At 35.8% G+C, this 15,631-nt stretch overlaps 2 protein-coding genes and 1 pseudogene across 3 annotated transcripts; 2 read left to right on the top strand and 1 right to left on the bottom strand.

Moving 5' to 3' along the window:
* Window positions 1–220: 220 nt before the first annotated feature.
* On the bottom strand, window positions 221–1,382 carry LOC143634791 (GATA transcription factor 15 pseudogene; annotated as a pseudogene). The gene is made up of 3 exons (XR_013153928.1): window positions 1,365–1,382; window positions 1,190–1,294; window positions 221–538 (listed from the first exon to the last, which is right to left on the bottom strand). The product of XR_013153928.1 is annotated as a GATA transcription factor 15 pseudogene (transcript).
* Window positions 1,383–6,932: 5,550 nt separating this feature from the next.
* Window positions 6,933–10,161, top strand: LOC143634818 (uncharacterized). The gene is made up of 8 exons (XM_077102802.1): window positions 6,933–7,119; window positions 8,201–8,331; window positions 8,846–9,026; window positions 9,091–9,187; window positions 9,281–9,395; window positions 9,487–9,641; window positions 9,740–9,865; window positions 9,945–10,161. Exons 1-8 carry the CDS (start codon window positions 6,938–6,940, stop codon window positions 10,137–10,139), a joined length of 1,182 nt encoding a protein of 393 aa, XP_076958917.1. The 5' UTR covers window positions 6,933–6,937; the 3' UTR covers window positions 10,140–10,161.
* Window positions 10,162–11,672: 1,511 nt separating this feature from the next.
* Window positions 11,673–13,878, top strand: LOC143634790 (uncharacterized). The gene is made up of 4 exons (XM_077102781.1): window positions 11,673–11,745; window positions 11,781–11,905; window positions 12,865–12,962; window positions 13,398–13,878. The coding sequence occupies exons 1-4, from the start codon at window positions 11,673–11,675 to the stop codon at window positions 13,876–13,878; spliced, it is 777 nt and encodes a 258-aa protein (XP_076958896.1).
* The last annotated feature ends 1,753 nt before the right edge of the window (window positions 13,879–15,631 follow it).

The following is a 15,631-nucleotide window of genomic DNA, read 5'->3' as shown; positions in this document are numbered from 1 at the left end:
TAATAAAAGCATCATCACCTAAATTACAATAAACATTAAAAAACAATCTTGTTACTACTAGTAGTATAATTGAGCTGTAAACAAACCACAACAAAAATTTGCCTCTTTTTTTACTAATGTTATAGGCAAGCAACAAGTCCATAAGTTAGACTGTTAAGAGTACCAATTTCCCACAATTTCTAATTTGAAAAAAAAAAAAAAAAAAAAAACCCATTCAAAATCAATACATAGATCCACCACAAGAGATTGCCATTAACAGGATTGCAGCTTGTTCTTCTTCCCTTAACTTGTTCCACCAGGGCTTACCTCTTTCATAAGATGATCGCTTTCTCGGCTGCCTTAGCGGCGGTTTATGAAGATGATTATCATAATCAATGTCATGTGGTTGTTTTTTGTTTACTACCATTAATCTCATCTTCAGTTTCAAATCTTGGTTTCGCTTTACGGGGTTTGAAGTTTTTCGTTCGGTTTTTTCGAATGCGCTTATTTGTTGCCTCCTCTTCTTGTTGTATTTGATTCCACATGCATTGCATAGAGACTTTGAACCAAAACAACAAAAATGCGCATTCATAAATACTTTTAGAGTCATTACAATAAACCAATTACCAAATACTGGTACTCGTTTTTCATGCTTTCGGTATCAGTACCATACAGCTTCGCTATTTTCAGCGATACAGGTACCGATCGACACCGAACCGAAAAAATCGGTACGGTATTCGGTATCGGTACAATGTTTTATGTTTTCGGTTTCAGCGTCATACGTTTTCAGTTTTCTATAATAGTACAAGCATGGTTGCAAAAATCTCGTCTAGGCGTCGATTAATCCTTGATTAATCACGAGTTGGTAAACCCACCGACTAGGTGCCGATTAATCGTTATTCGGTTAAAAGTGAAAAGTTTTATCTGTAAAATGTGGCGTGTGTGTATATATACACTGAATGCATATTTAAAAATTTACATGTAAATTCCAATCTGATTAATCCCGACTAATCGTTACAATAAACCAATTACCGAATATTGGTATTCATTTTTCATGCTTTCTGTATCAGTACCGTACAGTTTATTTTCAGTAATACCGGTATCGATCGACACTTAGCCGAAAAAATCTGTACACCAATGGGTACATGGTTTCCCAGCATCAATATTTTCATACACACTACCAATCTCATGTTATTAAACAAAAACTTACCTTAGGTCCAGCAGGACCGCCTCTCCAAAGAGGAGTTTTACTAGTATGACACCCGGTACAACATTTCTTCTCGTTAGACGATTCGGTTACATCTTCAACTGATAGCTGCAAGCATGTATAGTTTTATTATTTGAACTTGTTTAGATTCATAGCAATTCAAATTAATGCACAATACCTTATCGTTGGGATCCATGGCTAGATGTGATCACTCAATGTGAGTGTGAGTATAGACATATATGGCCGTTGGGTTGGATTATATGTGCAGCCTTTTGAGTTATTATTATGACTTTGACCGGACAGACCAAAGTTTAATTTAAAAAATGAAAAATATAAAATTAATATTTTGGGAAGAGAGATTGACTGCGTGGTGAGTGGTACTGGTCGGCGGGACACAAAACCCTAGCAAACGTTACATTTTATTGCCAAATTACTACTGTACCCTTCACTGGTTAGTTTATGAACAGTAAAACACTAGAGTGAGAAGCAAACACTTAGGCTGAGGGGTGTGGGGGGCGCGAGAGGGGGCGCGAGTGGGGGCGCCAGCCAATAATATTGTGACGTGTGGCAGAGAGAGAAACTTGATAAGATGGGTGTTGGAGCCCCCGCTCGCGCCCCTGGCCCTGGTGTGGAGGGGCGCGAGAGGGGGCGCGAGCGGTTTTTTTTTTATTTTTTTATAAATGTATTAAAAAAACGTATTATTAAAAAATCTGATCGGAGTTATTTTTTGTTTTAGTTCCGCTACCTTAACGAATATGACTAAAACTCACTGAATTTGCGTAGACTCGACGCGTTTTGTTTTAATTCCGGTACTATAACGAACATAACAAAAACGATCATACCAATTTTTTTTCGTTCTTTGTTTTTGTTCCGTTACCATAACAAACATGACATAAAACCGACCGAATTTGTATACACTCGCCGCTTCAACGCCCAAGTTTTACCGACCGACTCCACTCTATCAGTCCACCTCAATTTTTATAACTTTTTTGTTTTAGTTAGTTTCAATATGATAATACACTTACCGTCCTAACACTTGGGTTTTACCGATCTATCCGTCGCGCAAGATAAAACACCCTAAGCCGTTTAAAAGTAACTCACTTTACAACCTAACAAGAAAAGTGTACAACCTCATAATGCACAACTTAAACAAGAGGTCGGTTACCACAAGCATATCAGCCCACAACACACAAATATAAACAAACAAATATCTCAAACCCTAATTCCGCTACTTCGCCTAATCCACTCTCATCACCACCGGCGACTCAACGCCGCCATGAACCACCGCCGGAGTCATACCGCCGTACACAACTAACTCCGATCAGATTGTTATTCACCATCAGGTAACAAATCGAATCAATTTATAAAAAAAAAATTTTTTTTAATAAACATAAAGAGCCCAACGGCTCTATTTACGCATTCCCAGGCTCCCTCACGCGCATTCCCAGCCGTGAGACCCCTTGCGCCCGCCTGGATTTCCGCGCTCGCGCCCCGGGGCGCGAGCGGATGGGCTCACGCGCCCCCTCTCGCGCTCCACACCCCTCAGCCTAAGAGAAGATTTTATGAAGGTACGATTTCAGAGAGGTGCAATTTAATGGCCCAGATAGAATTAAATACCGGTGAATATTTTGGTATAACTCACCAATTTTATTAATTAAGAAAATAACTCAAAACTTGATCACTTCTTCAATAACCCTTACATGAATTCTTTGGGGTTATATAAAGGCTTGATTACAATTAGAGTAAAATTTAAACTCCTATTTATCTATTAAATAAAATTCCATCTCTATCTAATAAATAAAATAGATAATTATCTCTAATGATAATAATTAGTTAATTAATGAGATCGATCTATTAGCTCGAACCGGCCCGCCTTCCTGACCCATAACTCGGTTCGGGAATTAACTCCAACAATCACCCTTAATTTCCGAACTGGAATAAGCGAACCTTTAACTTCAAACACGTCTCTTTTGTTCCTTTTGATTTGACCCACGATCTTGACCTTCTCAGCTTTCACATCCATATTGGTCATCATGATCTTGGTCTTCACCTCTTGGAACTTCTCTTGATCCATGACTTTGTTCTTTCGGCTCTTTCGAACTCGACCTCTTTTATGACCATGTCCCCGACCATTCCTTCGGCCGCATGAACTCGCATAAACGCTCCTTTGGTTGCGATTCTTGTCATCTAATCGAGCGAACAACAGTTTTCCTTGATCATCTTTTGTTCCCAAATCATCTAACTTTTCCTGTATCGGCGTGGAATTCTTAACATAACCCGGAACTCCCACTGTTAATTTAATCGTGTATAACCGGTTTCTCGTTCGAAACACCTTCATCATAAGTTTACCCCCGTCATCATACAAGAGCAAATAATTCTCCTTCATACGAACATCACACCCGTTTTATTATATTATCTTTCAAACTTTGTATAAAATAAACATCGGATAAAACCCGATCATCTCCGGTTTTCGATTTTAATAAAATCTTCCCTTTACCGCATATATCAACACACAACGCGTCCCTGAATTTTACCTTACCCGTTATATTTTTGTTGAGTTCGGAAAAATACGACTGGTTACCTGTCATGTGGTTCGACGCTCCGTTGTCGAGATACCAAGTGCCTTCTTCCACTTTCTCGGCTTTAAGCCTTTTCGGGTTAACTCATTCTTCGTTTAAGTAAACCGTCTCGTAAAGATTTAAATAACCAGCCGGATCACTATCGGCTTGTTCTTTCGTTTCAGCCATATTTGCTTCCTGGTTTGCTCGTCTTCGTTCCGGACAGGAGAACGCGAAGTGTCCCATCTCGTCACACTGAAAACACTTAATCTGGGAGCGATCTTTCCTTTCTCTTACCCGTCCTTCGGTTTGGTACGATCTGTGCCCTCCGGTTTCCCGGCCTCTTCCACGTTCCCATGAACTCGACCCACCTCTACCTCGGCTACCGAACTGATCATACGATTTACCTTTGTAACCACCTTCTGTTCGATTGAAAGTAACTGACTTTGAGACTCAGAAGCGCACTCTCTTCCTCGTAGACGTTCTTCAAACGCCTTAAGTCTTCCAACAGCATCTTCAAACCTCATACTATCGAGATCAACAGTTTGCTCGATTGAGGCTACCAAGTTAAAGTATTTGTTTGGAGCCGCGTCGAGTAACTTCTTCACCAACACATCTTGCTCGAATACGTAACCAAGACCCGTTGCCTTTGAAACCATAGGTTATTTTCACTGCAAACTGATCAGCAGTCTCGTTTTCCGCCATCTTGAGTTTCTCAACTTCACTTTTCAACGTTAGGAGTCGAGCCTTTTGGACTCGCTCGGCCCAACATATTGTGCCGTCAAAGCCGCCCATATTTCTCGTGCATTCCTGTATTGAGCAATCTGAAGAAGAATATCACATTCCACAACTTGAAACAAAAACGATCTTGCCGTTTTATTCTTCTTCGCATCAATAGCAGCACCTTCTTCTGGTTGAACGACTTCCCATAACCCTTGATCGTCTAAAATCGCTTCCACCACAATCGGCCATGTGATGTAATTGGTTTTGTTCAGCTTGTAACCTGCAGTGATATCCCCCGGTCGCTTTGGGTTGGATTATCGGTCTTTCTTCGTCACCTGCCATTAACACCCTTTTTTTCTTCCGTCGGTAAACACTTAATGGTGTCGAACTCCCTTGCTACAGTCTGTTGGAACAGAAACAAATAATTCAGCCCTGAACCTCTTTTCATAACCAAAGCCGTTTACTCGCAGCACCCCAGTGACAATTACCTCCGGAAGAAAAACAAGTCTCTTGTGCAAGAAAACATAATTGCAACAAAATAAATATTCTGTAGTTTTCTCTTCGTAACCTGTGTACCCAAAAGAATATTATGCAAACCTTGTTTCCTAATAATTCAAAAGCCTTGATTTGTGTGACACCTTTATCACAAAATATCCAACCACAATTCAACAAGAATTCCAATACTCCGGTTCTTTCTTGTTGGTTCCAATCCTTCGGTTTTTTCTTGGTTGAATCAGATTCTTGAATACAGCCCTTTAGTAATCAAACCCTAGTTCTTAGTTTAATTTGTTGCTGGGCAGAAACCTTCGCTGCTTGTCTCTTTATCGATTACTTCTCTTGAACGATTAGAAACTTCCAGTCTGTTCCTTGGTAATCGGCTAGTACTCGATTGAACCATCCTGGTTATCTGATTTGAACCGAACGATTCCTTTTTGTTCGACCTGGCCACTCTCGTCTCGCTACTCGGACACAAACCCGGTTCTTCTTGGTCTGCTCCTGCAATCTTGAGAAAATTTGATTGAAGTCTGCCTTGAACAGAATACCCGCTTGTAATCTGCTCACTTGCTTCTTGTTTCGATCCGGATTTGATACCAATTAATGGCCCAAATCGAATTAAATACCGGAGAATATTTTGGCACAACTCACCAATTTTATTAATCAAGAGAAATAACTCAAAACTTGATCACTTCTCTAATAACCCTTACATGAATTCTTTGAGGTTATACAGAGGCTCGATTACAATTAGAGTAAAATACAAACTCCTATTTATCTATTAAATAAAATTTCATCTCTATCTAATAAATAAAATAGATAACTATCTCTAATTATAATAATTAATTAATGAGATCGATCCATTAGCTCGAACCGGCCCCACCTTCCCGACCCATAACTCGGTTCGGGAATTAACTCCAACATAATTTAGGTAGCCAACACGTTAAGAAATACGTAATAAGATATTTTATAGATGGATAAAGCTATGCACCATCTCTCCTGACATTATAAGACCATTATCCATTACATATGTTTTTAATAAAAACATATAAGAGCATTATCTATTGCATATGTTTTTAATAAAAAAAGGTGATGATGATGTGACAGAAAATGTCACTTCAGAGGCATTAATCATTTCTCTGGAGTCTCATTGGAATGTTCAGGTGTAAATGCTACAACGTTGAGGTGTGAATGCCTTCGTACGTGGTTAGCGCCCGAATTCACAAAGTTGTATAATGGTTTTAAAGGATTTCTTGTTTGATTTGGCAAGTTCACCGTATAAATGGATCATGGCATACCATTATATTTTTGTCAATACATCAACATTTTCAAAGAACTTTTGAAGTATAATCTTTATTGTAACTATTAAAGTGTATAAAAATTATTTGCATTTAAAATAACCAGCATATAAAAGTCATGACTAATAAAAGCCGTCTCGCTAAATGGCATAAGGTACCTTCCTTTTTTGCTTATAGCTTCCGTGACTTGTTGGAGATGCATAAGTTTTTAAATTCCCTAAAAAGAAAGCAAAAGCGTTTCACGCAATTTATTTAACAACAAGACGAGGCATTTAGAAGGCAAGGAAGACAGTCTTTATTGGGAAAGCAGTGCACCTAGGTAACGTGGTGGGAGGCATAAAAGCATTGGGTTACTTATGGGTGAGAAATAGATCTAACACGGAGGCGATCACGTAGGAAAAGTGGCCAACTTTCAATGTTTTATGATAGAGGGTTGCTCTCTTGTGTGTTGCTGTATTGCCATTTTGCTTGTTTAACGGGTAATTTGGATTCGTGGCCCCGATTAGCAACTTGCTATACCGGTTTGGTATTTAATGAATATTTGTTCGCCGTTAAAAAAAAAGAAAGAAAAAAACGTCTCTTTAGTCTATACAAATACAACCCGTATCTGTTAATTCCATTTTGGTGCGAAATTGGTCAAAGAAAGTCAAAGGTGTGACGATCTTGTACGATAAGGTAACATGGAACAAAAGCTGTCATCAACCGCTAAATCCTTAAAACCTTCACCAATCCAGCAATTATCGATTCTAGCTGAACGCAGCAACGCCGTTAACCTCGCCGAAGGCTTCCCCGATTTTCCGGCGCCACCGCATATCAAAGAAGCAGCCGTCTCCGCCATCACATCCGATTTTAATCAATACAGGTTTTATGCATTCATCGTTTGTTTCAATATTAATCAGCAACCAGAAACCAACATTATATGTTTGTTAATTGTTAACTCTGCGATGAAGCGGAAGTTTAATAAAAGTTTATAAATTAAAGTAATAACCGAACCGAATTATTATTTTTAGCCCAACTTGGATTTTGGTTATTAACCGAACCGAAGCTAAAACTGACAAACTAACCGAATAAACAGAACTGATTTGGCTAATAAGTAATAACTGTAGATTAACTGTGTACCCGTAGTTTATATAATTAGATATCTGAATGATTTTCGTTATTACTACAAAATTCAAGTTGTTGTCTTAACTAATTTACAGTATTTATAATCAACTAGCTTTTATCCCCCGTATTACACGGGGTTTATTCATTTCTAATACTTATAGGTTTTTTTAAAATTTTAATTTTAGTTATTGTAAGGAAGTTAATAATATACTTAGTATTTGATGATGAAAGGGTTTCACAAATAAATGAGATGCTATAACCTGGTTTAAAAGCTATCTGGGTTTGGTGAGATCATGACCCGCTTATTTTTTTAGTATAAAACTGCATCTTAATTATAAATAATATTAAAAAAATCAGATATTAATTATTAGTATATCCCTATTTTATAGGATTTTGAGATTTTTATATCAAATATTTGGTGAGATTAAATTTTAATGTAATGAGATGTTATAACCCGTTTAAGGGTTATCTGGGTTTGGTGAGACCCATACCCGTGATTTCGGGTCGAATGCATGAGAAGCCTCTATTTACAAATAAAGCAATCTGATAGCTTCAGAGAATGTAGGGAGCAACCAGAGAGCTTTCAAATGTTTCGTTTATATATATTTAAGATATATTATTCAGTTACTGTTTACTGTTTTTGTATTTAATCACGTAATTGGAATGTGTGCGTAAAATATATTTTTGAAAGGTAGTCAAATACATAAAAGACAATTTCACCCTCTTAAACTTTTAAAAACTAATGTAAAAAGACAATCACGTCCTTCTCAAAATGTATTATAATATAGTATAGATAGAATCGTAATTTTAACCGAGTTTTGTTTCAATTGTAACTGAAGGCATGTGCAAGGGATATGCAATCTGCTTGTGGATAAAATGAAGCAGATGCATGGTTTAGACTTTGATCCTTTGACAGATATTGCCATTTGCTGTGGCCAGACTGAGGCATTTGCTGCCACAATGTTTGCAAGCATGTTACTTTATATCTATATACACTTTAGCTAAGGGTGCACACGAGACGAGAGCTTGAGCGCAGCTTGTTTCGAGCTCGTTTCCTAAAGCTTGGCTTTCCTCATGAGTCATTTTTTCAAGCTCGAGCCCAGCTCAGGATTGGCTCGTATGTCATCTATTAAATTATTTTTACACATTTTTAATTACCTTATATATATAATTTTCGTATATGCGTAATATATACTATTTAGTTATTTTTATCATAATTTTATATATATTTAATTACATTAAATAAAATTTATATAAAAATAGGCTCGTTTAGGCTCGCGAGCCAGCTCGACCTCGATAAGTGAAGCTCGAGCTCTTTATTAAACAAGCTTATTTTAAGTCTCAAGTTCGTTTAAGCTCGGCTTGATTCGAGCTCTTAACGAGCCGATCTCGAGTAGATCACAAGCTGGCTTGGCTCGTTTGACCCATATACTCAAATTACTCTTAGGCACGAGTGTATGTTATTAAGTTATGTTTCTATGCAGTAATTAACCCTGGTGATGAAGTAATATTGTTTGATCCGTGTTTCGAAACATATGGAGCGTGTATTTCAATGGCTGGAGGAGTCCCTGTATATGTAGCCCTTGACCCGCCTTACTGGACACTTGACAAAGTCAAACTTTTGGATGCTTTTAGTTCCAAGACAAAGGCTTTAGTACTTAATAGGTATGTGTTGACATTGACCAAAGACAAAGCAAAATTGCAGTTATAATATTCATTTGTTTCACAGTCCTCATAATCCAACTGGAAAAGTTTTTAACATCGACGAGCTAGAGATTATCGCTGAATATTGCAGAACGAAAGATTGCATAGCAGTTACCGATGAAGTATAACAACAACCTTTTATGATCATTATAATTTTTATTTGTTGTATCTTATCTGCATACATTTTCTTTTTAAATCATTTTACATTTATGCAGGTTTATGAGCATATAATATACGACAATGAACCGCATATAAGCCTCGCGTCTCTACCAGGAATGCAAACGAGGACCATCATAACGTCTTCCTTATCCAAGACTTACAGTGTAACAGGTCCATTCAATAAATGACCCGTTTGACTCGTTACCCGAGTCAACCCACCCATTTTGCTGCATCTACTGATTAATCATATATTATGTATCAGGCTGGAGGGTCGGGTGGGCTATAGGCCCGTCTTGCTTTGCGTTTGCAATCAGAAACATTCATACGAAAGTAACAGATTCTGCTCCTGCACCGTTTCAGGAAGCTGCTTTGACCGCGTTAACGAGCCCACCAGAATATTATATATCTTTGAGAACAGTAAGGATTTTAATCTTTTATATAATCTTATGACCTCGTGGGTCCTACTTTTTTACGTTTTTTTTATTTTTTCTTACAATGGGCGTGCTGATTTTCAGGACTACGAATCAAAACGAGATTTTGTCTTCAAGTTGCTTAGCCAGTTGGGTTTCGTAGTCGAGTTTAAACCGTTGGGTTCGTTTTTCATATTTGCAGCGATTCCAGAGACTTGCAAACTAACTGATGTACGTGTTTGTTGGTATCTGTTTTACGTTATTTTTATGTTTTTGAAGCGGAATTTGATGATGATGTTTTTTTATTTAGATTGAATTTGTGGAGGAGTTGATAAAAGAAGCAGGAGTTGTTGCTGTTCCTGGATGCGGTTTCTTTAGTAAGAAATATGATTATTATAATCGATTCATCAGATTCGCTTTTTGTAAGGACGACGCTACTTTGAGCTCTGCTGCTCACAAAATGCAGCAGCTTGTTGATGCAACCGGGCGCCTCAGGTTTCTTTGAATTCGTATAAATTGTAACTGTAACAAAAGTGTGACAGAAATATGATTTTTTTTTCGGCGAAGAGTATTTATTCAGTTTTATTGTTGTCGTTATCGGTGCTGTTTGTGGTAAATTGGCATCCTAACCAATCATCATACCACATGGATTCGATAAAAGCTAATTACATGGATGGTCAATATCATACAATCATCTTACGGTTTTTATCATTTTTGTTAAAAAAATTATTGTTTTTTTTTTGTTTTTATTGTTTTTTGTAATTTATTTGTCAAAGATCGATGATAATTGTAATAATAATAAACAAAACGAAGTTATTGTAACTGTAATTAAAGACAAAACAAAGTTAGACGAATCAAGAGCCTCTTCTAACATTCTTCCAAGCATTCTTCTCATATTTAAAAAAATAAACATGCCATTTTTAAGTCCCATATTTAGTTATTTTTTTATCAGCCTAGGAACATAATACATTAGGTAGTTATATTTGAACAATTGAACAGACTAGGGGTATTATTGGGCTCCATAATGTTGGTTATTATTAGGTTTAAAGAAAAAGTAGGCCTATAAAACTTTTGTGAGCTTCATTATTTATTATTGTTTTAATTATTATTATTAAACCGTATATAATTTTTTTTTTTAAATTTCCCTGCCTCTATTGATAACAGGTTGTAGACGGAGGCCGAGGCTTGCATGGCCTCCAGGCCGGCCCTGCATGTGACGACCAGAAGTGAACATTCAAACCGGTCCTTGATCCAAAACTGACTTCTAGTCCGACTTGAAGCCGGTTAGGGCGAAGCTAGAGGTGTAAAAAAAACCGGTTTCACCCAAACCGACCCAAACCGCCAGTTCCAAGACGGTTCCCCTTAAGATCTACTGAACTGATTTTAAAACCGAACCGGTTTGAGGAACACCGGTCAAACCAGTTCTAAACCGGACCGAACCGACCTAAACCAGGCCGGCCTATCTTGCTTCTAAACCAGTTTATAAACCGAAAGTCAAGCCGGTTTTGACCTGCCATTGACCAAACCGGTTCGATTTGGGTTTAAAACTGGTTTTGTACACCTCTAGGTGAAGCCCTTTCCAATCCCATCCCATCCCATCCCATCCCATCCCATCCCATCAAATGAAATCGGTTTGAGTATATATGTTTGAAAACCAGTTTTGAATGGGGTCTGGAACCGGTATGATTTTCCACTTAAAATTCGTTTTCTAAACAGATCCAGTTTTGAGCAAACCAGTTTTCACTATGTTTGACTCAATCCGGTCCGGTTTGGGCCACTAGAAGGGCCAGGGCCTGCAACAATGAAACCAGCCCATGATTGCACAAGTGAGGCCCATCTATAAAGTTCCAGACTTCCAGCCCAAAACTAATGGCATGTCCGTAAATATAACCGACAAGCAGTCATGACATAAACATAAAATAAACGTGTTGTTTTTTTTATTGTTATCAGGAGGGGGCCAATGTACATGTGTCATAAATATAAACTAGTTGTAATAAATCTTTTGTTTTGTACTTATTCTCATACACATTGGTTATGAATGAATATAGGGATTTGTAATAATAATAATAATAATAATAATAATAATAATAATAATAATAATAATAATAATAATAATAATAATAATAGAATGTTTGTAAAATGAAACCATCAACTTTATCAGAATCCAAACCTCTTCATGTATCTGCATCTCCGAGTGGTAAACGCAGTAGAGAGCCTGAAGATGATGTTTACCTTGATAATCTTCACTCCCACAAACGTTATCTCAGTGAGGTTAATTCTTCTTTTTTAATGTTTAATTGTGGATATATAAGTTGCATCATATCTTGTCCAGTTTCCAGAGTTTATCTAATTTATATCTAAAGCCAAAATTTGTAAGACTTTGATCGATTAATAAACTTAGAGGAAAGTTAATGTACAGATTAAATTAACGTGCTAATTGTGCGAATCAAGTAGTATAATTATATATACAAGTATTGTAATTATGTAATTACATCGTAGTGTAATTACAATGCACTATTAATTACAATATATCGTATATATAATTACACTGCTTGATTCTTACAGTTAGCACACGTTAATTTAATTTGTATTTGATCCAGTCCCTATAAATCTAAAGTAGTTGATAACACTTGGGCAATTTGAACGTCGATGTTATATTATTATACCTTAATCTGGGGACATATCGGTCTATTACACGGTATTTACACCATCTATTTTGCCTATTTGAAGTTCTTAATGATAAGCATTATTATGATTCTTTGTATTCTGTTAGATTATTTTGGTAATTTTTTTTTTGTTTTCTACTTCTATGGAGTCACGCCAGTTTTTTAACGGCTTACAGGGATGTTTGGATGTGTGTTTTAAGATGACTTGAAGTCACAGTAGAAAATTGAATATCATTATGTTGCTTATAGAAAACTGACTATCTTGGTTTTGATTGATTTTCTGTTTTTAGTTAAGAATAATAGCATTCAAAACTCATATAATGACACCCTGAGCACGCATGCGGTTTGTTTCTCTTTACTGATTAACGACGATTGTATATCCAAGTACCAAAAGGGGTTGTGGCGCAACTTGTTGCTCGTTTACCTGCCATGTCTACTGTAATCGTTTATGATGAAATAAAGTGTGACTCTTAATAGAACTCTTTGAAACTTTTATTATTAATAGGTGCGCCATTTTAACTAACTAACTAACTACTAATTGGCATACATATGGGAATATTGTAGATAATGGCTTCGAGCTTGAATGGACTATCGGTTGGAGACCCCCTTCCCGAAAACATCATGGATTCTCCTGCAAGATCCGAAAACATGTTTTATCTAAGGTAACAAATTTAATATTATTACCAGTTCATGATCTTTTAATCATACCTTATATTGCTGCAAGTTGAAAATGATAGCCATGATACGAGCCTCCGTGGCATGTTGCATAATCGTAAAGTTAGCTGCTTGTTTCCACCAGTTGATCTTCCATTGTGACAGCAACCGCTATGAAGTTATTATCTTAACGTTATACTTGTTTGCTGTTTGGGTGTCTTTTGTTGCAATATTATTGAGTTTCATTAATTGAGCGGAAAAGTTTATGTAACGCATAAGCTGCAACGTCATCATTTTGAGCGTTTACGACCAGATCAGATTACCTTAATCGATTATTTTAAATGTTGCCAAAAGAGTTGGTTACTTATAATAGCAATTGGACTACATTTTCTAACCTTTTAAATTTTTTATGCAAATAACATTTACTATGCTTTCGGTTTCAGAGACGAGTTAGCATTGCATTATTCACCAACGTCAGAAGACTTAGATGAATTTAGACACTGCGAGTCCAATGCATGCTCACCATCTCGACTCGACAGCCAACCAACCAGCCCGGTTTCACCAAACCGTCTCCAAAGACTAGCTGCAACATCCACATTCTCACCTGCGCCCGTCTACCCTGGTGCACTGGCTATGACCTCTTCACCGGCTCGTCAACGTGGGTCTGACCCCGAGGGGCGGTTCCCATCGTCCCCTAGTGATATATGTCACTCTGCTGACTTAAGGAGGGCTGCGTTGATGCGGTCTGTGCAGATGAGGACTCAGCCCGTTGGCCCGTCTCAGTTTGATGCAGAGTTTGGTTCAGTCCAAGACGGTGTGCGACCGAGCCCATATATCAAGTCTTTGGTTCATCAAGAAAAATCTTGCAAGGTAAGTATGAATATGAAAGGAGATGATGAGACTAGTCAGACTACTACTGATTAGTTAATAGTTAGTTAACCTGTTATGTTTAATAGTGTAAACAAATGTAATGAGTTTTATAGATTTTTAGCTGATTAAATCATAACCATAATTTTGGAAGATATTAATCCCTTCTCAAAATAAGTAATTTACACACACACACATATATATAAAATAAGTTGATAACATTTTTTTTGTACGATGAATTTCTTTAATCATTGACATCGATGGGACTTAAACCCAATACCTTCCACTCTCAGGTACTTAAAGTCTTTGTCAATGGACCACCGCCGCGTTGGTATAAGTTAATAACTTCGTATTGTATAGGATATGTTGTTCGTTTTTTAATATAATTAATTAAGAATTATCCAATTACAATAAAGATGCAAGTAAGCGGACAACAAGTTACAAGATGCTCTGCAACCCCCTTTGATTGACAAAACCAATCTTACTAAAAACAAAGCAATGGTTATTTGGCGTTCTTTGGCGTCGATGAAAAACTATGAATAATGACACTTAGTTGTCCTAACCACATTCAATCATAGCATAAAATTCCTTGCTAATTATCTAATCTCTCTTCTCCTTAATCCATGCTATCCGTAAGTCATTGGTGAAAATGATTTGACTTATGAGTTACAACATTTTCAATATATTTTAAAATATTATGCACACATTAATGACAATTTACAACAATATAATATTTAAAATATAATCATGCTTGATGTATATCTATCTTACTTTTCACTAAGAATTAAGCATTTTTTAACAATAAGACTTGTTAATTCAGTTTGAATTATACAAAGCTTCTCATTTCATATATATAAAGTTTTTATTAATTATGCTATTTAACTTAAAAATTCCAATTAATGTGATTAGTTAATTTTGAATCTTTAATTTAATTTCTAAACATAGTCATTCTAAAAAAAACTTTTAAACATTAAAACAATGATCAATTCAGGTTTTTTTGCTAAAAAAAATTATAAATTCGAGATGCTTATTTTTCAGAAACTATTTCATAAATATTTATGACATAATCAATTTCAACAAAAGAAATCTACCTATACTAATAAACAAAAAAATAAAGAAGATGATATGTCTTAACCACATTCAATCCAACTTTAATTTCCCTCATATTTTCTAATCGTTATTCTCCTCAATCCATGTTATTCATGGGTCATAAGTTTAATTGGTATGACCAATTAGTTATAACCTATATGAAAAAAAAGGTAGTTAATATAATTTAAATCACACTAATTTTTATTAACCCGTTACATCTAATTTTACTATTAAATATAGAAAGTTTGAGCATTTTTTTTAAATAATATAAACTATTGAATATCTAAAATAAGTTTACAATCAAATAATGAATTATTAAATTAGTTAAATAATGATTTACGAACCATTATCGTATAATAATTAGCGACATGTTTATAATTTACATTTAATTATGCGTGTGCTTCAAATGTCATTAAATAAACACAATATTTATAATTTTACAATTTGTAAAACACTATTTAACTTACATTCGTATTGATTATATAAAATACATTTAATATGTTTAGGTAATTACGAGTAATTGATTTTATGCCATCTAAAAGCATTATTTCAATCTTAGGAAAATGTAAAATTTAAATATGTAATATTTGAAGTGTATGTGATAATATTATAATTAATCTATAAATTCTAAAAAAAAAATCTCTAAATTACGTCTGATTAAATAACTGAATTTCACTTATTTGACAAATCCCGTGTAATACATGGATTCAAAAGCTAGTAG

The sequence above is a fragment of the Bidens hawaiensis genome, unplaced genomic scaffold, assembly GCF_021521415.1.
Source record: "Bidens hawaiensis isolate Kalapana, Puna unplaced genomic scaffold, B.hawaiensis_p1.1 tig00007248_1, whole genome shotgun sequence".
NCBI lineage: Eukaryota > Viridiplantae > Streptophyta > Magnoliopsida > Asterales > Asteraceae > Bidens > Bidens hawaiensis.
This window is presented reverse-complemented; position numbering and strand designations above follow the sequence as displayed.

Bases quoted from the DNA above. Each gene is read 5' to 3' on its own strand.
- LOC143634818 (XM_077102802.1), top strand. From the start codon at position 6,938: ATGGAACAAAAGCTGTCATCAACCGCTAAATCCTTAAAACCTTCACCA. The intron at 7,120-8,200 runs GTTTTATGCATT...TTGTAACTGAAG, and splicing joins TCCGATTTTAATCAATACAG to GCATGTGCAAGGGATATGCA. The intron at 9,188-9,280 runs GTATAACAACAA...ACATTTATGCAG, and splicing joins GCATAGCAGTTACCGATGAA to GTTTATGAGCATATAATATA.
- LOC143634790 (XM_077102781.1), top strand. From the start codon at position 11,673: ATGAATATAGGGATTTGTAATAATAATAATAATAATAATAATAATAAT. The intron at 11,906-12,864 runs GTTAATTCTTCT...GGAATATTGTAG, and splicing joins ACAAACGTTATCTCAGTGAG to ATAATGGCTTCGAGCTTGAA. The intron at 12,963-13,397 runs GTAACAAATTTA...TTTCGGTTTCAG, and splicing joins GAAAACATGTTTTATCTAAG to AGACGAGTTAGCATTGCATT.